This window comes from Nicotiana tomentosiformis, chromosome 3, assembly GCF_000390325.3.
Source record: "Nicotiana tomentosiformis chromosome 3, ASM39032v3, whole genome shotgun sequence".
Taxonomy (NCBI): domain Eukaryota; kingdom Viridiplantae; phylum Streptophyta; class Magnoliopsida; order Solanales; family Solanaceae; genus Nicotiana; species Nicotiana tomentosiformis.
The window spans coordinates 80,171,262-80,197,339 of record NC_090814.1 but is presented as its reverse complement, the minus strand read 5'-3'; the positions used below and the strand labels follow the sequence as shown (position 1 = coordinate 80,197,339).

Sequence of the window (26,078 nt, the reverse complement as noted above, 5' to 3'; positions counted from 1 at the left end):
ATTACATGGTATCAGAGTCGCTAGGGCTCAATTTATTCTCAGAACTTTCTCCGGCGTCAGGGTGGGCAGCGAGTGAGTCACACGCGCCACCTCCACCTCGTGACTATCTCTCAAGTTCCGGCGTCATCTTGTCAATTCCAACATATTTCAGGTGTTCTTTTCTTTCCGATGTTAAAACATTGTTTGGGATTTATTCTTCACGTCCAGGTTGGCCTTTTTTTCCCTTATACTTCTAAGACAGTCGATTTGGTAATTTATTTTGTGCTTTTGCTATTGCTGGACTCTGTTCGGATGTCAGATTGCTATTGTTTTGTGGGTGTCACTGCTGATTCATTTGGTATCATTTACATCTTGCTCTTATCTACAAGTTTTGGGTGTCAGATTATTTACTTTTGCATCTATTTATCAGTTTCTTGACTAAGCATCAATTAAAATGTCTAATGATACAACTTCCGTGACTCAAATAGTTTTAGCATTATCTAAAATTACAGAGTATCAATTAAAATGGGTCTAATTATTTAGATTGGAGTAGGAAAATAGGGGTATATTTATGTAGCATTGAAAAAGATGGCCATCTTATTCAGGACCCTCCAACTGATGGAACTAAAAAGGTTGGATGAGAGATGACGCTAGATTACTCCTGCAAATAATAAACTCTATTGATAATGAAGTAGTTGGTTTGGTTAATCACTGTGAGTTCGTTAAGGAGTTAATGGATTATCTGGAGCATCTATATTCCGGCAAAGGTAATGTATCTCGGATTTATGAAGTTTGTAAGGCTTTCTATCGTCCTGAGAAGGAAGCTAAGTCACTCACCACGTATTTCATGGAGTTCAAGAAAACTTATGAGGAATAGAACGTGATTTTGCCATTCAGTACAGATATCAAAGTGCAACAAGCTCAAAGGGAACAAATGTCAATAATGAGTTTCTTATTTGGACTTCCCTCTGAGTTGGAGGCTGCTAAATCACAGATTCTCTCCAGTTCTGACACCACTTCTCTGAAAGATGTTTTCAGTCGGGTGTTGCGCACAGAGAGTACTCCATCCACCGAGCAGATCAATGTATTTGTTACGAAAGGGAAAGGAAGAAATGATGCTAAGAGGTGGAACAATAACAATGATGCTGGAAAGTGGAGCAATAACAATGATGCTAGGCGGTGGAACAGTAATAAAGGAAGAGACAACGACATTATTTTCCGCAACTGTAAGGAACCTGGACACATGAAACGAAGCTGTAAGAAATTACAGATTCATAATCAAAGAGCCCAAACTGCCAATATAATGTTGTTGCTGCTTCTAACTCATCCTTAGAGAAAACTGTTACAATCTCAGCCGATGAATATGGCAAAGTTTCTCAATATCAGAAATTAGTGAAAGGATGTACTCCATTTATATCTCTTGCTGAGTCACGTAACAAATGTCTTATTTCCTATTCAAATAAATGGGTTATTGATTCTGGTGTCACAGATCACATGACAGGTAATTCTAAAATCTTCTCGGATTTTCAGTCACATAAGGCACTGCCTCCTGTAACTATAGCTGATGGTTCAACCTATAACATTGAGGGATCAAGGACTGTTAAACCCACTTTAACAAATTACCATGTCCTCTGTTCTAAGTTTACCAAGTTTTGCCTTTAGTCTGATCTCTGTGAGTAAGTTTACCAAAGACCTAAATTGATTTATCTCATTCTTTCCTGATCACTGTCTTTTTCAGGATCTTATGACGAAGTAGATTATTGGTAAAGGGCATGTATTTGATAGTCTCTACATCCTTGATACATGAGTGCCCGGTCAGTTGGTTGCTCAAGTGTTGTCTCGCCATTTGAAGCACATTGTCGGTTGAGACATCCTTCTCTACCTGTTTTGAAGAAGTTATGCCCCCAATTTCATGATGTACATGTGGTAGAATGTGAGTCTTGTCACTTTATAAAACATCATCGAAGCTCGTTAGGTCCTTGAATTAATAAACAAGCTGATTTTGCTTTTGAATTAGTTCATTCAAACATTTTGGGACCATGTCCAGTTGCGTCTAAAGGTTGTTTAAGATATTTTGTTACTTTTGTGGATGATTTTTCCCGAATGACGTGGATTTATTTTATGAAGAATCGCTCTGAGGTATTTTCTCATTTCTCTAAATTTTGTGTTGAGATTAAGACTAATATTTATGTACGTACATTAAGGAGTAATAATGCTAAAGAACACATGCCAACATCATTTCAGAACTATATGAGTCAACATCGTATTCTCCACCAATCCTCTTGTGTTGATACACCCTCTCAAAATAGAGTGGCTGAGAGAAAGAACATACACCTGCTTGAGACCGCTCATGCGTTGCTATTCCAAATTAAAGTTCCTAATCCCTTCTGGGTTGATGTGGTTTCGACAACTATTTATTTTATTGACCGCATGCCAACCGTGCTTAATGGTGACATTCCCTACAGTGTTCTTTTTCCTAATAAGTTATTATTTCCATTAGAGCCAAAGGTGTTTGGTAGCACATACTATGTTCATGATGTGAGGCCTCATGTCACTAAACTGGATCCAAAGGCGTTAAGATGTGTCTTTTTGGGATATTCTCACCTCCAGAAGAGGTATCGGTGCTATGTAAGGCCCCGTAAAATTTCGTAAAGGAATTTAAGGTTTCGTGGTGCCGAGGTAGGCTTACGTGTTTGAGGATTGTTTTGGATTGAACAGTGCGTTGGGGAGTAGAAGAAAATCTTCGGAAGCGTAGGGCATTTCTGCGGTCGCAGAATTGAACTGTGGACCGCAGATCTGCCGCGAATTGAAGCAGAGATATTGTTGAATATGCAGGTCATTTCTGCGATCCATTATGCGATCGCATATGCACTTCGCGACCGCATTTCAGTCGCAGACTTGGCATATGGAAATCTGGAATATGATTATGCGGTCCAGTCTGTGGTCGCAGAATAGGTCTGCGGACCGTAGAACTATCGTAGAATGGGTCAGAAGAGTCCAGTTTTTGGGCATCATTTTCGCGGACATTATGCGGGTCGCATATCGATTATGCGGCACGGTCTACGATTGTAGACCCGGTTTCGACATGTTTAAAAAGTTTTGGAAATTTTATCCAATCCCATTTTTATAAAAAGGCTTTGGGGGTCATTTTTAATGGTTTCATCTGATATTTTTAGAGAGAGGTGAGAGTATCTTAGAGAGAGAAAGAGAAGACCTAGCCATTTGTTCATCAATTCTTGCTCAAGGCTTGAAGATTTCACAAGGATCTTGCTAGGGCTTCAAAGAGGTAAGAATTTCTTTCCCCAATTCTTCAATTTCGAGTTTGGAGTAAAAGATGTGTGATTGGGAGTATGATTAGTGGGTGTGGGAGTATTATGTATACATGCATTTACCAATAAGGTTTGTGGAAAGATTGTTGAGCTCAAATAAGTAAAGATTGGGTTGTGAAATGAAGGAAATCTTGTAGAAGAATCTTGTAGCCAAATTTGCACACCTAGTATTTGATAAAATGCTCACATGAGATGAAACCATGAATATCTTCCTAATTTGTGTTCAATTTTGTTATGTCTCAAAATAGATTGGGATTGCTACGATTTTTGGAACGTTGTAGTAATTTAAGGAAAGCTCAAATCGAGGTATGTTGGCTAAACTCCTCTCTTAGAATTGAATCCAATGGTAATCATGTAATTTATGTAAGTCCCGAGTTGTTCATTATAAAATTGGCTATTCCGAATAAGCTTGTGTTGAAAGATATATGTTCAATGTGTATCTCAAATGCTTTTATCATGTTATGTTATCATTTGAGAATGTGTTCAAAGTATGAGCCGTGCATTAAAAATATTTCGACTTCAAGTTAAGTTCAAACGAAGGCTATTATTCCAATTTTTTTGAAAAATCTCTATATGCCTAAGACTCTTAATTGCTCACATGTGTAATAAAAATCTTGATTTGAAACGCCTTGTTGTTGTTGATGATGATGATGTTTGAAAGTGAAAAAGGTGAGCATGAAATACTAAATACGATCGACGTGCCAAGAATAATTTTATAATTGTGGCCACTAGTGCCAATGAAATGAAAAGATGTGAAAGAAGTATGAAATGATATGATTAGTAGAAAAGGATGATATCGATCCACACATCATTGTGGTGAGACGACCTAGCCGATCGGGTCATGATCGGACGCCATGTTGCACACATGGTGGTGATTGTGCTGAAAATTGTAATTGTGGTTGATGTCTCGGATGGGATGGCCTAGCCGATCGGGTCGTGATCGGACTCCGTGCTAAAAGTACGGTGGTATTGGTATTGTGAACAATGGCATATTGGTACTAAAAATCTCCCAACTTAAGATACGGAAATGTATTTGAACACTATCTTGATCCTAATTTGAGGTTTGATGTTGTTTGTGGCTTCCATTGATGTTATGATTGTTCTTGCTTATATTATTTATCATTCTATTGAGAAGGTGTTTTGTCATTCATACTTGTACTATTCCATATGTACTAACATCCCTTTTGTCGGGGGCGCTGCATCTTTAACGGATGCAGGTGGTTCCACAGCAGGAGGCATTGATCAGCGATAGCGGTACACCCTCTTCCCAACTGACTTGGTGAGCCCCACTTCATTTTAGGGTCATGTATCTTTTGTTCCTCATGTATTGCGTTTGAGGTATAGCCGGGGCCTTGTTGTCGGCACTATCATAGTACTCTTTTGTATCTATTAGAGGCTCCGTAAATATGGTGTGAGTTGTATTGGTATTGGAAAAGTCAAGATAGTAATATTGTATGTCTGTTACATCTCCCGCTTCAAACTATGAAAATGTGTGTATTTTAAGACTTTATAAATGGAGTAACTAATAGTGTTGGAATTAGTGTTGTTCATGAACCCTCTCGGTGTTAATTAATGAAGTATATATTCTCTTTATTCATAAGTGAGTTTGGGTAGAAAGTATCTAATAGGCTTGCTTGACCGGGTTCACTCGGTTGAGCGCCGGTCGCGCAACCCGAGTTTGGTGCGTGACATGCTACTCTCCAAATCTTCATCGATATATGGTCTCGACAGATGTGGTATTCTCTGAGAACATGCCATTCTTTTTCTCTTCCCACACTTATCCAAGTCAGGGGGAGAGAGAAGAATGGTTGATAAATAAGATCACTTCACCAAGCAAAGAACAACCAACGGTTGATGATGTTCCTTCTACTAGTGCCTCTCCAGTAGAGTGATTAGATGGTGGTGTTTCTTCTGATGTTCCCTCTGCTCCAGAAAAGCTTCCGATTGTTCAAGTCTATTCGAGGAGACAAAAGACCAATGATACATGTCCTGCACCAACTCCTTCATCATCAGATCCTCCTCCACTCAATCCCTTTTTAGAAAGCCTTGATATTCCAATCGCTCTTCGCAAAGGTAAGCGTCAATGTCAATCAACATATTCCATTGCCAACTTTATCTTCTATGACCATTTATCTCCTGCATCTAGCTCTTTGATTGCCTCTCTAGACTCTATCTTTGTGCCAAAGACAGTTAAAAAAGCTTTGAATCACCCTGAGTGGTATATGCAATGCTTGAAGAGGTCCATGCGCTAGATGAAAATCACACTTAGGATTTGGTAGACTTACCAAAGGGGAAGAAGGAAGTGGGATGCAAATGGGTCTTTGTATTCAAGGTAAATCCAGATTGTTCTGTGGCTAGGCTTAAGGCTAAACTAGTGGCTAAAAGGTATACTCAAACTTATGGAGTGGAGTATTCAGACATCTTTTCTCTGGTGGCCAAACTTACTTCTGTTCGATTATTTATTCCCTTGATGCCTCCGAGCATTGGCCTTTACATCATCTGGATATTAAGAATGTATTCCTTCATGGTGATCTCCAAGAGGAAGTATACATGGAGCAACCACCTTATTTTATTGCTGAGAGAAAGTAAGGGAAAGTATGTCACTTGAAGAAATCTTTGTATGGTCTGAAGCAGGAGTCCCCGTGGCTAGTTTGGAAAATTTATCGAGGTAGTTCAAGAATTTGGGCTTTTAAATAGCAAATGTGATCACTCAGTCTTCTATAGACAATCAGCGGTTGGCATTATCCTTCTCGTTGTATATGTTAATGACATTGTCATCATAGGAAGTGATTTTGTAGGAATCTCTTCTCTCAAATTATTCTTGCATACCAGGTTTCATACGAAAGACTTGGGGCAGCTGAAATACTTCTTGGGAGTAGAAGTAACTAGAAGCAATAAAGGAATTTCCATATCTCAGAGAAAGTATATCCTTGACTTACTTGCGGAAACTCGAAAGTTGGCGATCAAGCCTTGTAGTACTCCAATGGTTCCCAATGTGCTTTTGGCACTGAATGGAACTTGAGTTAATTATCTTTGGAACAAGTTGGGCATGATCAACATCTATGCTCCAACTTGAGGAGAAGTGTTATAGAATATTAGTTATAAATATAGTCTAGATACATTCACCAGATCGGTCCAAATACATTTAGCAGATCATGTCATATTCTCTTTCATCTGTTTTGATTTCTTTCCTTAGATAGATTTCTTGTAACTGTATAAATTCCTTTCATATTCATGAATAGAAATCGTTAGTTTCTACCATTAAATTATAATATTTAATAATTTTTTTAATACAAATATGTTATTTGATTAAAAACTAGTAAGTTTGACCGAACTCGTATATAAAGTTCTACCTCCGCCAATCTGTATTGTCTCATCCTATAGTATGTTGCGGTCTTGCGGACATGGGATGCGCTTCAAGATTTTTTAAATATGTTAGAATAGTTGTAGTTTTTAAATATGCTACTTGGAAATAAAGATGATTGTATTCTAGAAGTTCCAATAACGTTTCAGCTATGTTGGTCGGGTATGACCAGACATGGGCTAAGTATGAAGTAAAATACCATAGGGATAAATGATGCCCAAATGGGCTTTCATGTGAAGCCCAGTCGTATGAGACTTTTCCAGCTGCTGACTTCCATTTGAAGTATGGGCCTCAAGCAAAGGCCCAAATAAACAAAAAAAAAGACCATGAGCTTACCTACGGGAATTTTGCTGCACCTAACCCATTACACATTGATTCATAAACATATGGTTGGCCCAAAAATAAAAGTAGGCACAATATCCACTAAACTAATTGAACCATGATTAAACACTTTTAATAAACTGAACTGATGCTATATTTAAATACAATTGACAACTAATTCATACATCTGAAAACCTAAAATAGGATACATATACATTAGAATGATGTTTTAAGCTAGTTACATATTTAAATAAACTGACGGTTCTCTATAATCACTAACAACTCGCCACATCTTGTGATCCTTTTGGCTTGTTAGACAAAATATCTACAAAGCTATCCTCACTCGCTAAGTTCGACCATTATGCTGAGCAAACATGAAACCAGATTCTTGTGTCAATTTACAATTAAGTATACATAATGAAACTTGCACACATTTCAGAAAAAACAGAACGACATTCAACAAATCAATCACATGATCTTAATATTCCAACAATTGCACATATTAAACAAAGAGAAGAACTACAACAGATTTAGACTTTAGACATGCTGAATCGAAAACTTTACAAGAGTATAGCATAAACAATCTAACTTCATTTATGGTTCGAGTAGAAGATAACAAAAGTGGATAAACATACCTACTAGCAGAGAAACAGCAACAGAGAAACAAAGAGAAATCTGAATTTCAAAGCTACAGCTCAACCACAGCAGAATGAATACAGCAGCAAAAACAATGAATTCTTCAACTCAAACAGCTATGGAAATCCAAGAGATATGCAGCAACAGAGTAGGAATTAGAAACAGCTTTGAATCTTTTTTTTTTCTGTATCTAAATTGAATTTCAGAGTGTTTTCTTTGAGAGAAATCAGCGAGGATGAGGGAATATGCGTGGGAATGCTGCAGAGAATCAGTGTGTTTTTCTAAAGAATACAGAGATAAAAGGTGCCTCAAAATGAGTGTGTGAGTGAGTCTTTAATGTAGAAAAATGAGGGAATGTGTGAGAGAATCTGTCAGCTGAAAAATAGGAAAGAAGCATCTATTTTTTAACAGATTTTTGGACAGCTGTCCATTCAGGTTATTCCTTCCTCTTTTAACAGCCCCTTTAACTTCTGAATTTACCCCTTTTTACCCTAAATTTGACCTAATTTTCCTTATCTTATTGCATTTTAATCCCTTTATAGAAGCTTACTACATAGCTACCTAAGATTCCCTATTTTGCTTTCCCAATTACCCCCTTAAATTACTGTTTTTTACTCTTTCTCCTTAACTTTCTTTTAATTCTATCAGCACCCTTAATCAAATCTCATCACCAAGTCAAGACATTTGATTTATCACTTTAGTAGAGGAGTAATAGTTCAAACCTGGAGTCAACAGAATTCACAAACTAAACAGGATTAAACTCCTAAACACGCTCGATGATACTTAATCACATGAGAAAACTTTCAGGAATTCAGAAATAATTCAAACAATGCCTTAATTAATCCTAAACAGAGACGGTCAGAACAATTCATCAAATAGACCTAAAACAAATGAGAACAAACCAACTCAGAAGATATACCTTCCACTCCCAACAGGTAGTCAAACAGAAATTCCGGCGAGCAATGGACGAGGATAAAAACTGGCCAGTCAATCACGAATTGACCGAATCTCAATGACTTCGAAATGGTCCAAAATTAACGCTAATAGATTGCTCTTGTCAAGAGCAATCAATCAACGTAAATTTCGAGCCAAGTCGAATTAAACTTACGGAAGAAAATCGGAAAGGGGCAAAATGGTTATGGGATTTGAACTGAGGAAAGGATGAGGATTATAGGGTGACATTTTGGGGTGGTGTGGAGTGGTGCCACCGCCAGGGGTAGCTTGTTGTGGTGGTAGGCGGCTAGGGCAAGAGAGTGAGAGAGATGAGAGAATGGGAGTGGTTCTTAGGGTTTTGGGGTCTGATTCTGACAGTTATAAGGGGGGGAGTAATTAGTTCCAGGCCGTTGGATGAGGTCTCGACGAACGGTTGAGATTAAATCAATCCAACACGGCGTCGTTTGGAGCCGGATGGGAGATTGGGCTTGGGGCGGATTTTGGGCGGATTTGGGCATGTTGAAGGGGAACTGGGCCAATATAGTTGGTCCAATTTGACCTAAAGAGTTGGCTGGCCCTTCCTTTCTCTTCTTTGTTTTTTGAGTTTAGCCACCAATTAACTATCCTAACATGTAAAGCTGAAAATTGCAAAATTAACCTATTTATTGATTTATCTAACAATTAGGCTAGTTAAAGTGTAAATTAACAATCTAAGTTAATTAGTTAAACCTAAAAAATGTAAAAATAAATATTAAAGCATTTTTTGATTTTCTGTATTTTCTAGAAATGCAACTAACACGTGATTAAAATCTAGAAATGTAAAGAGTAAAACATAAAATATTATTATTTTTTTGTTGTAGTTTTTATGATTTAAAGTGTCACTAAATATGCTAGAATTTTAAATAGTGCCAAACAAATAAAAATAAAAATAAAGAAAAATTCCTAAAATTTCATAAAGATAATTAAAACTATTTTAGAGTATTTTTAGGAGTAATTTAGGCGTGGAGCAAAAATTACACCCTCAAACTACAACTTCAACTTGAATTATTTTTCAAGTTTAAAACCATTTTGTCCTCAATTTCACGAATAAAAGTTACTAACTCACTAGTAAAACCATTTTATTTGTAAGTGAAATCAACAAACAAACGTCAGCGAATTGATGTTCCTAAGCTACTAGGACCAAGAAGTGGTCAAGAGCAACAGATTTAAAGTATGGCCTTAAAATTGCCTGGGAATTAGATTTATCTCCACTTTAAGTAGAAACAGATTTAAAGTATGGTTTAAGTGATTAAATTGAAGGATACATGGTAATTGAATAAATAGATTGCAATTGAATTCTTAAACATTAGTTGTAGCTCAAATCTGAGAAAAGAATAATCTGCCAAAGCTATGGTCGATTAATAACTACTTTTTAAACAAATAAGTTCTTAGAAACTAGTAATCTCAAACCTAAACGATCAATGTACAAGTTGATATGCATTGATCTGCCTAGTATAGAGCTCAAAGTACCACAAATCATAGGTGAGCCCAAGCATGAAATGGAGAAAGTATAAAGTCAGAGAAAGTAAATTACAGCGATGAGTAGTACTCTGTTATAAATTGACAAGTAGAGTTGTTCAAAATTGAATGGTAACTAATAACCAAATTGTAAAATTGACTTATTGATATCATATTATCTGATTAATGGTTGGTGAACGAATTGAAATTTTATAATTAACGATTTATCGGTTTGGGAGCAGATTACTCAAGTTCCTTATCAAATAAACCGTAAACCCTTTAAAAATTAATATATTTATTTTTCTATCATTATGTATATAAAGTATGTAACTAGCTATTTGAAACCCTAATTCCCCTAAAGCCCTATTCAGCAGCATTAGTTCTGACTTGCGTTGTAGAGTGGAGATGCTACTTAATTCCTATCTTAATTTCAGGAGTTAATGATAAGCCGTTATTATTTTTAAATTTTAATCTTTTTATTAAAAGAAATATATACCGAACTGTCCAATATTTTATCGACCAGCAAATTATTAATATATTTAAAAATCGATAATTGATAAATCGAACTCACAACATGAATATCCGCTTGATCCATATGATAAACAGCCATAGCGACGAGAAGAAAATAGCGTAGGGATCAATGGGTACACAAAGTAGCATTTGCAAACGGCAAAGCCAGGGCAGCAATTTCCACGTGTCAACCAGCCGCGGACGTGGTCCCCATATGACAACTAATCACACAACACGTGTCAGGAAATGCGAACCTGGTCTCGCGTCCCCTCGTCAATACGACCCCACAAAAATCCGAAAAAGGAGCAGACCTAAAGACAAACCTGAAAGGTAGTGTTAGTAGTAGTCGTAGGCAGTGGACCACCACGCGGCCGCCTTGGATAGTGAGCTGGGGCCCATTCTCCTAGATGTGGGGGCCATTCACATGACCTAAATATATGGCCCACACCACAGCTACACTCTCCTCTTTGGCCCCACCACAACGATAGCTGGACCCGCATTCTGCTGTATATTGACTAGTAATTCATTGACCCACTCACCCCCCACCCCGGGATGGGGACCACCTCCTTTTCGTGGGCCCACATTCCACGTGCACTCGACGAATGTCACGTGCAACTTTGAAGTAACCCAAATGCACGGGGCAAATGACCTCATGAAAAGCACTAAACTGTGCACTGCTACAAAGGGATTTTAAGGTGTTACACACAATGCACGAAAAATGGTCCCGCGCTTAATTAAAAAAGAAGGATGTAAAACCAATCCAACCTAACCAAAACCATTTTGCTTTTCGCAATCACATTAAGGATCGTTAAAAAAAAGCATAAAATTGAGTGCCCCAAAACTAAAAAGTATTAGCAAGTTGATCCAAAGTTAACCAACCTTTGTCATCAAAACAGAGCTACTTCAAAAGGAGGAACCAAATTCTAAAAGCTCAAGGAGTTAGGAGTAGTATCTACAAGCAAAATATTAAAACTAAGACAAAGCTGTGAATTAGCCAAAAGCTAGCGCCTAACTAAAAACATCAAAATGCTAGATGCTTAATCCATAAGAGTGGATAACAAAAGACATGGAAAATTAAAACAAACAGAAATTAAAAGAGAACTTTATAGGCCTAGAACCCTAACCGATTTTCTGCCCCCAGTGAAAATGTATCAGGATTTGGAGGAGGAAGTTTGATCATTTTCAGAGGAACCAGAACCAACCATAAACTGAAGCTCTCTTTTGTCATAAATCTCCAATGAAAAATCCCTAAGCATTTGTGTAGTAGTACTTGTGGTAACACCAGTAGAACTGGAACTTGGAGCCATGGCTGAAACATTCCCATCACTTTTTGACGAACTAACTTGAACCTCAGCAGCAGAGATAATTCCAGGTTGCATTGCAGATACATAATTTGAAATGGGCCTTCCTGGAATATTATATATTGGGGTGGCCCACAACTGAGGTGGATACGAAGGCCCAGCAGTAGTAGCAATAGTAGTAGTACTAGTGGGTGGCGGCTGCACCATAAAGAAAGTCGTCCCACCGGTAACTGCAGTGGTGGGTACAAGCCCATTACTAGAGCCCACTGCCCAAACAGGAAGGAGACTTTGTGGGGCAATTGGAGCCACTGGTGCAAAATGGGACGGCTCATGCACGTCATAAAACTCGCTGTTCGCCGCTCTCTTTCTCCTCTTCGTCGCGCTTTCTCCTTCGCTATTCGTCGCCGGCGAAGTCGTCGGTATTTTCAGCGTTCCGTTAACTGATACGGCAATCGCCGGAACTGTACCCGTTCCGGTAGCATCAATAATAGCAGGCTCGGCGCGTTCTAGAAGCCAACGTATAGTCTCGCCGTCGGATTTATGGCCTAGTTCCCGTGTTAATTGGAAGATTCTAGCAGCACACGCCGCCGGCATACGGATTCTCCGACCACGGCCTTCAACTTTCGTGTGCCGGTCTTTTGAGGATCTTTTAGCAGGCGGTTTTTCTACCTTTTGCAGTTGCATATTTAGCCCAACTGACATAGTGCCTCCTCGCAAATCGTTTTCCTCCGGCTCTTTTTTTAACAAAGGCACAATTTCTGTTGACGGCGGCGGAGAAGGGCCGACTCCTTCAGCGTCAGTTACATGCTGCCCTACTGCTGTAATGGTGTAATCTTCAGAATCGCCGAGTAATGGATCAGCAGATAATATTTTCGAGTCGCTAACCTCGTCATCTTCCCGTTCAATGTTTTGTTTGTTCTCCATGTTGAAGAAAAAGCCAAAAACAACTGAAATAGCTGAAATCCAAGAAAAATGGGAAACAAAAGGATTAAACCCCAGAAAAATTATAACCGTAATTAAATCCACAGAAAGCGTGAAATTTGAAGAGAAACAAAGGGTGTGCTTGTGAATGACGAAAAATTAGAAAATGGGGAAGCGACTGAGAAGCAAAAAAAATCGTCGTTGGTTCTAATAGTTGACTGATAATTTTCTACAGTGAAGAAGGAGCTTGAGATAAAAAGAAAAAGAAATAACAGTAAAAACTGATTCAGAGAAGATAACAGACCTTAGGGATGAAAAAGAGAGCGGGTTCCATACAAGGAGAAAGAGTAAGGGGCCCTCTTGCCAAACCCTATAAAAGATCAGAGGGAGAAGAGTATCCACGGCTAAGAATCTCAAGGAAAAGATTGGGCTCCGAGATCTTGACACGTCACTGCATTACTGAAGAATGGCCAGCAGTTAATTTTGGATTTTGATAGAAAACTAGGGTGGGGTCCATTTGTTGGGCCTTTGCTGTAAAATAACTGGATTTTGAATTGGGATATTCGTCATGAGTTGTACTTGTTCTGACTGGATAATAAATTGTCTCTAAATTATGTTGCTTAAAATTAGAACACGGTTTTTTCCTTTTCCTTTTTAACAGAAAATCAATATTGCATATTGGGGTTTGGTTTTTTACAAACTTGTTTTTAGTTTTATGACCTATCTTTTTTTTATTAGAGATTTACTTTTACACGTAAGAGATCTTTCTTTTACACGTAAGAGATCTAAAAAAGACACTTTCTTAAATTCAAACATTGTAAGAGGCTTATAGGCCTAAAACCTCCGCAACAATGAATTGCTGGCATTCTAATAACAAAGTATAGAAGGAAGAGAAAACAAAGAAAGCAGGTAGTCGATCTCATAAAGTTTGTGAGGGCGTGTGATTTTGGTTCAAGAAAGCGAAGAGATTTGAGATTATGAGAAGTTTTTTGGCACCATTAAGAGGATATCAGTATTTAGTAGTCTTCAACATCCAATAATATATGCCTCCTTTGAATAACAAGCAACCTCTGAAAACTTGAAGAATATACCATTTCATGCAAGTTTATGACCCCAGCTTTTCCGTCTTAAGAATTGTCCAAAGGCCATTCACTATCGTCCTGCAATTCAATTGCATATTATAGATTGTGGTTGAAGAATCTTTGCGGGTGGAAATGAATGGCAGAGAGAGATGTCAGTCACACAAGCAAGCTGAAGTTTTTACTCCGATAAGCTTGCTGGCCTAGCTAATTGCAGCTCTCACATTCTTGTACTTCCTCCTGATAACAAAGAAATATCTGCAAGCATCACTGGAACTTCCTTGAATTGAAAGCGGGGCGGCCTCTTGTAAACAAACATATTGGTATAAGCCTTGTGGTTCATCAATAATGCTTTGTCGAAACAAACTTAGTGGTGTAACCCCTGTAGCTCAAGTCAAGAGACATATCCATCATTCGAAGAAAAAAATCACATTTTGGAAGTGTGAAAACCATAAATCCTTCAGCAGTTCCAAGAGAAGCCGTCACTGTGGTTGGTGCCTCTGATTTTAACCAAGCGACAAGCTTGAAATGTTCTCAACAATTATTTATGGAACTGTAGTATTAAGATCAGTAACTTTCTCATCCACCCAAACCCTCGTATCTTGAATCTTCAGTTCCACCATTCAAGAGCAAAAAAGCCTGGAGAACAAATAACCATGACAACCCTGGACAGTATCAAGCAAAGGACTAGTCTGACATGCTTCTTGTACAGGACGGTTCATCCATTTCTTTGATAATTCTTCTGCACTCGCAGCAAGCTGATGCTGCAATACAGCTGCACCTAGCGGTCCTACCACATTGAGCCTTGTTGCAGCGGATACAACATCTCTCATTGTAGTAAACATGTAAGCCTTCTGAGAAGTTTCAGCATTTAATCCAAGAAGCCCACATACAAGTCCAAAAATGGGGGCATGGTGGAACCGGACAGCTCCGCTAGTCAAAGACATTTCTCGCATAGTTTTTAAAGACGGAACTTCATGGAACACGGCGGCAGCTACCCTCAAAAGTGCTGATCCTTGTGAGATAGATGCTTTCCTCCCAACTTCATTTGTTAGTGTTGCATCCAATATTTTATCAAGTTTATACCATGTTTCGATATTAGGAGATGCATTCAAAGTACAGATGAAAGGAAGCAATAGACTTCCTGTATTCTCCAGTATATGGGTCACAAATGTTCGAAGGTCTTCAGGCCCAGAGACTAACTGAGCTTGAATAGCGGCCTCAAGGCCAAAAGAATGAGCAAAACCACCCGTAGGAAGAACTGAATCAAGCAATTGCCATTGGCTCCACTGAAGTAGTGATCCATTCGGTGCGAATTGGGGAGTGTCATCAATTTTCTCTACCACATCCTCCATTTCTAAAGGCCTGAGCATTTAGAAGTCAAAAGCAGGACAGAACAACCAAATAAAAAATGGGAGGAAACAGCAATCCATGTTGAACCAGTCAGAATGGTCCAAGAAAGATTATGTAAATTAAGTTCATTTTGATAACTCTAAACAAAAGAAATCTTGTGCAATCAAATAGCAAAAGGAACCTTTTGCAATTAGATACATTGCCAGAAATAGCAATAGATTCCTGTCCAACGAAAACTTACTGAAGATCTTAAACGTATTAGTCTTGGAAAAATCAGTTGATGATCAAATAGTCAGATCAGATTCTTACTAACAACCTTATGTCCCAGCAAGCGAAATTGATCATATATATCCTGACAAATTTCTTTCATACACAATTTTAGAATCTCTAACCAAGGTTTCACCCACTGGCTACTCAGAAGCAAACACTTGTTAGTTTAACACCCAAGGTGTTCTATATCGTTGAGACTACCAAGATAATATCTGTGCAATCACATAGGACTAAGATGCTGTCTTGCAGTTAATTAGACATCAAACTTTTTAAAGCAGCTATATTCTTAATAATTTATATGATTGCTATGCTTAGAACTACTCCCTCCGTTTCAAATTAGATGAGGTATTTCCCTTTTTAGTCTGTTTTAAAATAAATGACACATTTCTAAATTTGAAAATAATTCAACTTTAAACTCTTTATTTTACCCATTTTATTCTTAATGAGAACTTTTTATAACCACACAAATATCAAGGTCACACAAAAGCTTTTACTCCTTAAGCTTTTAAGACCATCAGTTTCAAAAGTAATTTTTTTTTTTAAATTTCGTACCGAATCAAACTAACTCATCTAAATTGAAACGGAAGGAGTATTTGATTATAGACCATCCTTTCTTCAGCTTACAAGTAGTATTAAATTCTCAAGTTAACAGCAACTTAGTTAAGTTTGAGTATAACGCGCTGATCCACGAAGTGACAACAGTACGGATGAAGCATAAAGTACTCCATCGTCAACACATCCATTTGGTGGACTGCTAAATCTGAAATGCTTAAAATTTTAAAAATAAAAAATAAAAATCATTTTGGTGCTTTACAATCCACGGACTAGCATCTAGAATCCAATCTCTAATAATTGATGATTTAGATAGACGATAAATCGTTATTCGTTAAGAACATTTAAATTATAATTTTCGCTAATCGTATAAAATACTCAGTGGCCATATTGAATAGATAAATTGGATAAAAGGGTATACCTTAGATCAAATGATGGCAAATACTCAAATTTGCTTGGTTAGAAATTGAAGCATGTAGTTTTGTTCATACAAGGAGTAAGCGAACAACTCTCAGTCTTCGAATTTCATCTGAATAACTCAAAACAAACAACATAAAAATTAATATATTATGTGGTCTGAATTATGATCAATTGAAGCAAATAAGAAGCGAATTTAAACAGTGGGGAGTATTAGATTTTCAACCGTTGGATGCGAAAGGAAGTTTTGAAGGTGAAGGAGAGGGAGAGACAGAAAGCCGCGGAAACAGATGGACGGAGGAAGCTCAGAATATCAAAACCGATGGGCTGATATAAACCGGATCCGAGCCCAAATTCGAAATCGATTGGAGGAGCATGGGTTACTTGATGGAAATTTTAAAGGTGAAAAGACAGGAATACCTATAAAACTTAAAATATTTACCCTACTCTACCCATAAAAGAATTCTACCCATTAAATAATTAAAATCCCCTACCCATTTAATAAACAAACGAGTATCTCAAAATAACTACCCCACGCTAATGCCCTACCTATAAAAACGCAAAAGCTGCTCAAAATTTTAGAAAATTAGCGCACAAAAATTACCAGCATCTGTTGAAGATTTGAAGATCGCCACCCTAATTTGAAGATCGGAAGTGTGAAAAAACATAGCGAAGATGCTGATTTCTCTTTAAAATTCGAGTTTTTCTCCTTAAATTTTGTAGAAGTGGCTGATTTGACTTTGGAAGATGCTAAAACTTTTGATGCTCAAAATCACATCTTATTTTTTCGATTTTGATTTCGCAGATTACAGAAGTTTAGCACTCAAACTTCTGAATTTTCAGCTGAAAGTTCTGTTCTCAGTTTGGAGATCTGAAGGTTTGAATCATAACAGTTGATTTGATTTCGAAAAATCTTCTGTTGAAATTCAGTATTTGACATCAACATTGTTGAAATTTGCATCGCCAAGATTTAATTTTGGACATAAAAGTAGTTATAACTTCAGAATGATGAAAAATATACCAATTCTGTTGCAGCATAGTGCAGAATGGGATGATAACCATAATTTCATAAACTTTCATGTTGATGCAATTCTAATAAATACCTGTTGGAAATTTGAACTTCTCAGAGAAATTGCAAAGCAACTGCAAAAGGACACTAACACAATAGTTATTCATTATGCTATTGCTCAAGGATATCCACCAATTATAATTTGCAGCGATATAAGTGTTATTGTTTATATGGAATTGAAAAAATCAAGTGCAGGGATGACAACACTCCCACTATGTGTGTCATTTGCTAAAAATACTATAACTGCAAACACCTCCAGTTTCGATGTTGCTATAATTTCATCAGAAAGTGCACAATTTGAAAGCAGTGATATGATTAGTACTTTTGATGTGCAAGAAGGAGATGATATCAGTATAGAACTTGATGATGCAAACATCATAACTGATCAATTTCATCAAAAAGTTAAAAAAGAACAAATTTACAAAGACAAGAACCTGCTGGCTCTCGTTATGAAATAGTATGCCGTTAGAGAAAAATGTCAATATGGGGTTAATAAATCATGCCCAAGAAGGTTCGTCTATATTTTTTCAAGTAAAAAACTATGTGATACCTATATAGTATATCAGGATGTTATATCGGTATACTATGTGAGTATAGAATTCTATTGGTTTTTGTGTGTGTGTTTTATCAGTAAAATATGATATCGATATAGTATATTACTATGCTATATCAGTATACTATGTAAGTATAGAATTGTATTGGTTTGTGTTTGTATTTTTTTATCAGTAAAAGATGATATGGATATAGTATATAAATATGCTAAATTAGTGTATTATGGGAGTATAGAATTGTACTGGTTTGTCTGTATTTTTTATCAGTAAAAGATGATATTGATATAGTATATTAGTATGCTATACCAGTATACTATGCGAGTATATAATTGTATTGGTTTGTGTGTTTGTTATTATCAGTAAAACATGATACCAATATAGTATATATGTATGCTAAATCAGTATACTATGTGAGTATAGAATTGTGCTGGTTTGTCTATGTTTTTTATTAGTAAAATATGATACTGATATAGTATATAGGTATGTTATATGAGTATACTATGTGAGTATAGAATTGTACGGATTTGTGTGTGTATTTTTTATCATTAAAATATGATACATAACTGTATTTGTATTATAAACAGGTATACCCTTGAATGTGTGGATGAAATTAAGATGCACTTGGAAACTTAAAGCATCAAGCCTGCGAGCATCAAATCTTTTCAAAGTGACGAATTTCAATTCTGTCCACAGTTGTTTAAATGATAAGAGATTTTATTCACAAAAGCAAGATGTCTCAGCTTTTATTGCAGCTGTGGTACAAGATAAACTTCTTGACCCGAAAACTATATATACACCAACAGATATCCAGCGAGACATCCAAAAAGCATATGGTATGGACTTAAGCTACATGCAAGCATGGAGATCAAAAGAAAAAGCAATGCAATTGTTGAGAAGAACACCAAGTGAGTCATACAAGAAAATACCAACATATCTTTATATGTTAGAGTACGCTAACCCAGGATCAGTGACACGACTACACACTGAAGTAGATGGGAGTTTCTTGTATGCATTCATAGCTATATATGCATCGATTAGAGGATGGATCTATTGTAGGCCAACAGCTATAGTTGATGGAAGTTTTTTAAAGTCAACATATAGAGGGACCATACTCACGGCTTCCACGCAAAAAGCAGAGGGTAAGAAAAAACGTTGTCTCAAAATTAGTATTGAATAATTGATGCACTTTACTATTTTAAAAGTACAATCCAATTACATTCAGTTAAAGCAGCAAAAAAGATTTTCAAATATAATCTGATACCAATATGGTATACAAGTATACCAACAGAGTATATAATTATTTTGCTACATACCTGCACCTACCTATGACTATACTACTATATGAAATGATAAATTAACATTGTGTGTTGTAACTAATATCTTTTCCTTTGGTTTTACAGGACATATTCTACCCCTCGCATATGCAATAATTGATTCGAAAAACGATGCATCGTGGGAGTGGTTCTTCGTGCAGTTAAGAGAAACCTATGGACAAAGAGAGGGAATGTGCGTTGTATCAGACATGCATGATCGTATATGGAGAGCAACTTTGATTGTCTATCTAGAAGCCCCTCATTATGCATGTATGTTCCATCTGTGGAACAACATAAAGACGAACTTCAGGAAGAGCCAAAAACAAATCAAAGAAGTATACTTTGCGTTATCAAGAGCATACACTGTTGAAGAATTCAACAGACATATGGCAGAGTTAGAAGTTATTGATAGTAGAGTGAAAACCTGATGGATATTGGATATGATAAATGGTCCCGGGCGCATAAGGCAAATAGAACCATGACCATGACATAGAATATTGCAGAATCAGTAAATGCAGCAAACAAGCACGCAAGAGACCTCCCAGTTGTGAATTTGCTTGACTTTATGACAACATTGATTCAGAAATGGAATTACACCAATCAGAAGGATACCGTGGAATCATTTATGAAGATCGGTGTAAAGTATGAAAAAATATTGGTAGATAATACTATCTTATCACAGACGATGATGGTATGCATTTTCAGAATCATAAAAACACTGCATGTACTGTAGTTTTACTTCTGCACCTTAGAGATTTCACTAAAAAAATTGTATATTATTATTAACAAAATACTATTACTTCATACAACTAATGACTTTTCTTAATTAAAATTATATTAGGTATTTTCATCAACTCAATTATTACATTTAGTAATTGATGGCCAAACAAGAAATGCAATGCGCCTACATGAAAAAAACTGCACTTGTGGAAGGTTTCAGCTAGACGATATTCCATGTCCACGTGCAATGGCAGTTATACAAAAATTTTATATGGATTCATACAAGTATTGCTCGGATTACTACAACATAAACTACTTGCTGAAAACAAATGAGATACTAGTAAACCCTTTGCCTAATGAAACAACGTGGCAAATTCTAGAAAATGTCTCTTCGCAGGTGGTACTGCCACTAAAAGGAAAAATCAAACCAGGAAGACCTAAAAAGAAGAGAGGCATAGGAGGTTGGGAAGGAAATACAGTTACATGTGCACTATAAGGGAAAAAAGGACACAACCAGAGAACGTGCCGAAATATTCCAAAGAAAGATTGATATAATGCTTCAATGTTTTTATAGAACTCATATATCGTAGTATCACATCATTTGATTTTCAAAGAAATAAAATGCATATCTTGCACTAGACATATATTTAGTATGGTGATTCTTTGCCAAATTACTTTTTGGCAAAAATTTATATGGCTACTTGTGTTTTCAATAAGAATCTGTTTATTTTTTATTTTAGTATATAAAAGTGGGATGCATTTATATCTAGTTGTTGCAGGAAAAAATGTACTAAAATATAATGTGAAACCCAAGTGGTATATCTGTATACCTTATTGGTATCAAAATATGTGCAGAAATAGAAGTGGTGCCCCAAATGCAATATTTGTACATACATCGTTAACAAAACGGGCAAGCTTTGCAGCTCATGTCAGTATTGAAGTATAACAAATTGGAAGCCATTTACATGCAGTTATTGTACATCATCAGGTACTCAAATATAATGTGATACCCGAATGGTATATTTGTATATCTTATTGGTATATAGCTGTATTGCACTAATATGGTTAAATAAAAATATGTGCAGAAATACAAGTGGTTCACCAAATAAATGCAATATCTGTACATACTTCCTCAACAAAATGGGCACACTTTGCAACTCATGTCAGTATTGAAGTATAACAAAAAGGTACTCAAATACAATGTGATACCGAATAGTATATTTTTATACCTTAATGATATATAGTTGTATTGCACTAATATGGCTAAACCAAAATATGTGCAGAAATACAAGTGGTGCACCAAAAAATGCAATATTTGTACATACTTCCTCAATAAAATTGTCACACTTTGCAAGTCATGTCAGTATTTACATCTAGTTGCTGCAGGAAAAAGGATACTCAAATACAATGTGATACCCAAATGGTATATCTGTATACCTGATTGGTATATAGTTCTACTGCACTAATATATCTGAAGCAAAATCTTTGCAGAATACAACTGGTGCAGCAATGCAAAATCTGCACAGAATTTCTTAGATTCAACTACAACTAAAAACTACACTCAATACAAATTCAAAACCAGTTCACTTTCTAAAAATATTTCTTCTCATTCAAATCAATGCTCGCCCTATTCTTTAACCATATAGCAATATAGTTCCTCTTTTTGAACGCCGTAACTCCCTTAAAATACACCTCCAAAAACAACTTCTGATGGTGTATTACAGCGAACTAACAATGTTCCTCCTACTACAAATGGCAGTAGGAGTAGGAACAAACTGTGTTGCTGTAACAGCCATGTTCTGCACTTTATTGAAGAAGCCTAATAAAACAAACTGAAGATAGATTCCAACATTAAAACACTTATAGTAACATATTGTACTATTACAATTGTATTCCTAGAACACACTTTCAAAAGCTAGCATTTTTACAATATAATAATGCAAAATAGCATACTTCACCAAAAACTATTAAAATCCTGCAAAGTTTTCATGCTACGATTAACTAAAAGCAAAAAGAGACTTATACTACTTCTTACGTATCACAACCCAAACCCTAACCTGTCATGATGATGCCTATCAATGGTACTAGGCAAGCCGTCATTTCCAAATAAACAATTATTTAAAAGAAAAAATAATTCAAGACATTTGAAATAGGCAAAGTTTTCATAAACAAGGGGGTAAAACCCAAAACACAAGTGCGAAAATAGCTCCCAATATCAGGGTGTCACTAAGCCATGAGCATCTATACATGATCAGTCTAAAAATGAAACGACTATAATAGTTTAGATCCAAATACAACGAAAGAAAGGATAAGGAAGGAGAAACAAGGATTGCGAACGTCATGCATCTATCTCGGTATCTCTAACGGTTAGCTACGCGAAATATCAATACTCTCCGCGTCCAAAAACTCCTGGATCTGCACACAAAGTGCAGGGTGTAGCGTGAGTATAACCAACTCAGTAAGTAATAATAATAAATAAGGAACATAAAGATAGTGACGAGCTACACAGTTAAAATTCATTTTCAGTAGTCTCAACAAGAAAAGTAAACATGGTTTCAAATCCGGCAAATTAAGTCAAATCAGTTTATTCGTGCCAAATTCAAGTAAAAACCAAATAAAAGTATCCTTCAGAAGTTTTCCAAATCAGTGATATATGGCAACTATGTGCAACAACAATGAAATCATATACAGCCTCTGAGGGCAACAATCACTCAGTCCTCCCATTAACTCCAATCTCACAATTACTCATTCCTCTCAGCCACTCATTCCTCATAGTCACTCAGCACTCAGCACTCGCACTCAGTAGGTACCTGTGCTCACTGGGGGCGTGTATAGACTCCGGATGGGCTCATTCAGCCCAAGAGCTATATCAAGACAAATCATGTCATAAATCAATGAAAACATGTTGCGGCGTGCAGCCCGATCCCACAAATAACCTCTCAATCAGGACCTCGGCCTCACTCAGTCAGCAATCTATCCAGTCTCTCGGGCTCTCAGAAATCAGGAAAATTAGCCCAAACAGCAATAATATGATGTATCAACAAGAATAATAGAGACTGAGATATGATATACGAACAACACTGAGACTGAGTATAAATAACATTTAGCAGGTAATCCAACATATAACACGGCCTCTGTGGATCCTAACAGTACCAACACATAGCCTAATTATGGTGTCTAACATGATTCACAGTCAAATTTCTATAACACATGAATAGCATATAGTTAACAACAAGTTTATTCAACTTCTCAGTTTCACGGAATGGACCAAGTCACAATTCCCACGGTGCATGCCCACACGCCCGTCACCTAGCATATGCGTCACCTCCAAAACAATCATATAACACCAAAATTCGGGGTTTCATACCCTCAAGACCAGATTTAAAACTGTTATTTACCTCAATCCGAGCAAAACTCTACTCCAATATGCCTTTGCCTCGCGAATCGGCCTCCAAACGTCTCGAATCTAGCCACAAGCTGTACAATACAATCAATACGGACTAAAGGAATCAACTTCATAAGAAAAATACGAAAATATAAGCCAAAATCCGAAATTGGTCAAAAACTGCCCCTGGGCCCACGTCTCGAAATCCGACAAAAGTTACAAAAACCGAAAGCCCCTTCACTCACGACTCTAACCATACAAAATTTATCTAAATCCGACATCAAATAGCCATTCAATTCCCCAAAATTAACTCTCCAAATCCCTAGCCTCAAACCCCCCAACTTCACCCCAATACCACACAATCTACGTGGGAACAGCAATGGGGAACAAACTTATTGATCAAAAACGAGTACAAGAAGCTTACCTCAAAAACCCCTCGAAAGTCCTCTCCAAATCGCTCAAGTCCGAGTTCAAAATGTTGAAATGAGACTAAAATCGCGAACCCTTGTTTTTAAACCTTCTGCCCAGGCTTTTCGCACCTACGGCCACTTATCCGCACCTGCGGAACCGCTTCTGCGGTTATTTCTCTGCTTCTGCGGAAACCACTAAAGTCATTGGGCTCGCACCTGCGCTCCAGGTCTCGCACCTGCGCTCCAGGTCTCGCACCTGCGGAGGTGCTTCTGAGGCCCTTTGCCCGCTTCTGCTGAAGCAGCCAAGCCTTCAACCCTCGCATCTGCGGGCTCGTAGATGCGCATTCTTCTTCGCACCTGCGTTCGCCCTAGGCCAGCCCCCAGTTCCGCATATGCGCCAATCCCGCTGCACCTGCAGCTAATGCCCTCACAGGTGCGATTACACCAGCAACAGACCAATTTTAGAAATTTCCCCAACTCAAAACCAAGTCCGTTAACCACCCGAAATCAACCCGAGGCCCCCAGGACCTTAACTAAACATGCCAACAAGTCTTATATCCCAATACGAACTTAGACGAATCCTCAAACCACCTCAAACAACATCAAAAATAGGAATTACATAAGGATTAAAGCCTAATGAACTTTGAAATTTTCAAATTCTACAAATGATGCCGAAACCTATCAAATCATGTCTGATTGATCTCAAATTTCGCACACAAGTCACAAATGACCCCACAAACCTATTGCAACTTCCGAAATCAAAATCCGACCATGATATCAAAAAGTCACCCCCGGTCAAACTTCCCAAAAATTTGACTTTCGCCATTCATGCCTAATTCTACTCCCGACCTCCAAATCATAATCCGGACATGCTCCTAAGTCCAGAATCACCCAACGGAGCTAATGGAACCATCAAAATTCTAATCCGAGGTCGTTTACACATAAGTCGACATCCGGCCGACTTTTCGAGTTTAAGGTTTCAATTAAGAGACTAAGTGTCTTAATTCACTCTGAATTCACTCCGGACCCAAACCAACTAACTCGATAAGTCATATAACAGCTATAAAGCACAAATGGAGCAGTAAATAGGGAAACAGGGCTACAACCCTCGAAACGACCGACCGAGTCGTTATATCCTCCCCTTCTTAAACAAATGTTCGTTCTCGAACGGGTCTAGAAACATACCTGGAGTTTCAAATAGGTGTGGATACCTGCTTCGATCTCCCGATCGGTCTCCCAAGTAGCCTCCTCAACGGGCTAACCACTCCACTGCACCTTAACTGAAGCTATATCTTTTGACCTCAACTTCTGAACCTGCTGATCCAAAATGGCCACCGGCTCTACATCATAAGTCAAATCACCATCCAACTGAACCGTGCTGAAATCCAAAACATGAGACGGATCGCCAATATACTTTCGGAGCATAGAAACATGAAATACTGGATGCACACTCGATAAGCTAGGTGGCAGGGCAAGCTTGTAAGCCACCTCCCCAATCCTCTGAAGTACCTCAAAAGGCCCAATGAACCGAGGGCTCAACTTGACCTTCTTCCCGAACCTCATAACACCCTTCATGGGTGAAACATTCAGCAGAATCTTCTCCCTAACCATGTAAGCAATATCACGGACCTTCCTGTCAGCATAACTCTTATGTCTGGACTGCGCCGTGCGAAGCCGCTCCTGTATCAATTTAACCTTGTCCAATGCATCCAGAACCAAGTATGTACTCAAAAGCCTAGCCTCACCGGGCTCAAACCAACCCACCGGAGTTCTACACTGCCTCCCATACAAAGCCTCACACGGGGCCATCTGGATGCTCGACTGATAACTGTTGTTGTAAGCAAACTCCGCGAGTGGCAGAAACTGATCCCAAGAACCCCCAAAATCAATGACACAAGCAGTAGCATGTCCTCCAATATCTGAATAGTGCGCTCGGATTGTCCGTCCGTCTGAGGGTGAAATGTTGTGCTCAACTAAACCTGGGTTCCCAACTCTCGCTGCACGGCTCTCCAAAACTACGATGTAAACTGTGTGCCTCTATCTGAAATGATGGAAACTAGTACACTGAAGGCGAATAATCTCTCGGATGTAAATCTCAGCCAACCGCTCTGAAGAATAGGTATTACTAACTGGAATGAAGTACGCGGACTTGGTCAGCCGATCCACAA

General features: G+C 37.7%; 2 protein-coding genes and 1 long non-coding RNA gene across 5 annotated transcripts; all 3 read right to left on the bottom strand.

Moving 5' to 3' along the window:
• Positions 1–7,101: 7,101 nt before the first annotated feature.
• LOC104114743 (uncharacterized) lies at positions 7,102–9,011 on the bottom strand. Its single transcript, XR_690463.4, has 2 exons — positions 8,549–9,011; positions 7,102–7,357 (listed from the first exon to the last, which is right to left on the bottom strand). It is a non-coding gene; the product is annotated as an uncharacterized lncRNA (long non-coding RNA).
• Positions 9,012–11,468: 2,457 nt separating this feature from the next.
• Positions 11,469–13,138, bottom strand: LOC104114745 (transcription factor TCP19). Its single transcript, XM_033660903.2, has one exon. The coding sequence runs from the start codon at positions 12,792–12,794 to the stop codon at positions 11,721–11,723; it is 1,074 nt and encodes a 357-aa protein (XP_033516794.1). The 5' UTR covers positions 12,795–13,138; the 3' UTR covers positions 11,469–11,720.
• A 437-nt stretch (positions 13,139–13,575) lies between these two features.
• LOC104114744 (urease accessory protein F) lies at positions 13,576–16,816 on the bottom strand. 3 transcript variants are annotated; one of them, XM_009625257.4, is made up of 3 exons: positions 16,689–16,816; positions 16,467–16,574; positions 13,576–15,235 (listed from the first exon to the last, which is right to left on the bottom strand). In XM_009625257.4, exon 3 carries the CDS (start codon positions 15,223–15,225, stop codon positions 14,494–14,496), a length of 732 nt encoding a protein of 243 aa, XP_009623552.1. In that variant the 5' UTR covers positions 15,226–15,235; positions 16,467–16,574; positions 16,689–16,816; the 3' UTR covers positions 13,576–14,493. The 3 variants fall into 3 exon arrangements, with proteins under 3 accessions (XP_009623552.1, XP_070053259.1, XP_018632697.1); XM_070197158.1 differs by having other exon boundaries at positions 13,576–16,574; XM_018777181.3 differs by lacking the exon at positions 16,689–16,816 and having other exon boundaries at positions 16,467–16,682.
• Positions 16,817–26,078: the final 9,262 nt, after the last annotated feature.

Coding starts and splice junctions, on each gene's coding strand:
- LOC104114745 (XM_033660903.2), bottom strand. CDS start 12,794: ATGGAGAACAAACAAAACATTGAACGGGAAGATGACGAGGTTAGCGAC.
- LOC104114744 (XM_070197158.1), bottom strand. CDS start 15,243: ATGCTCAGGCCTTTAGAAATGGAGGATGTGGTAGAGAAAATTGATGAC.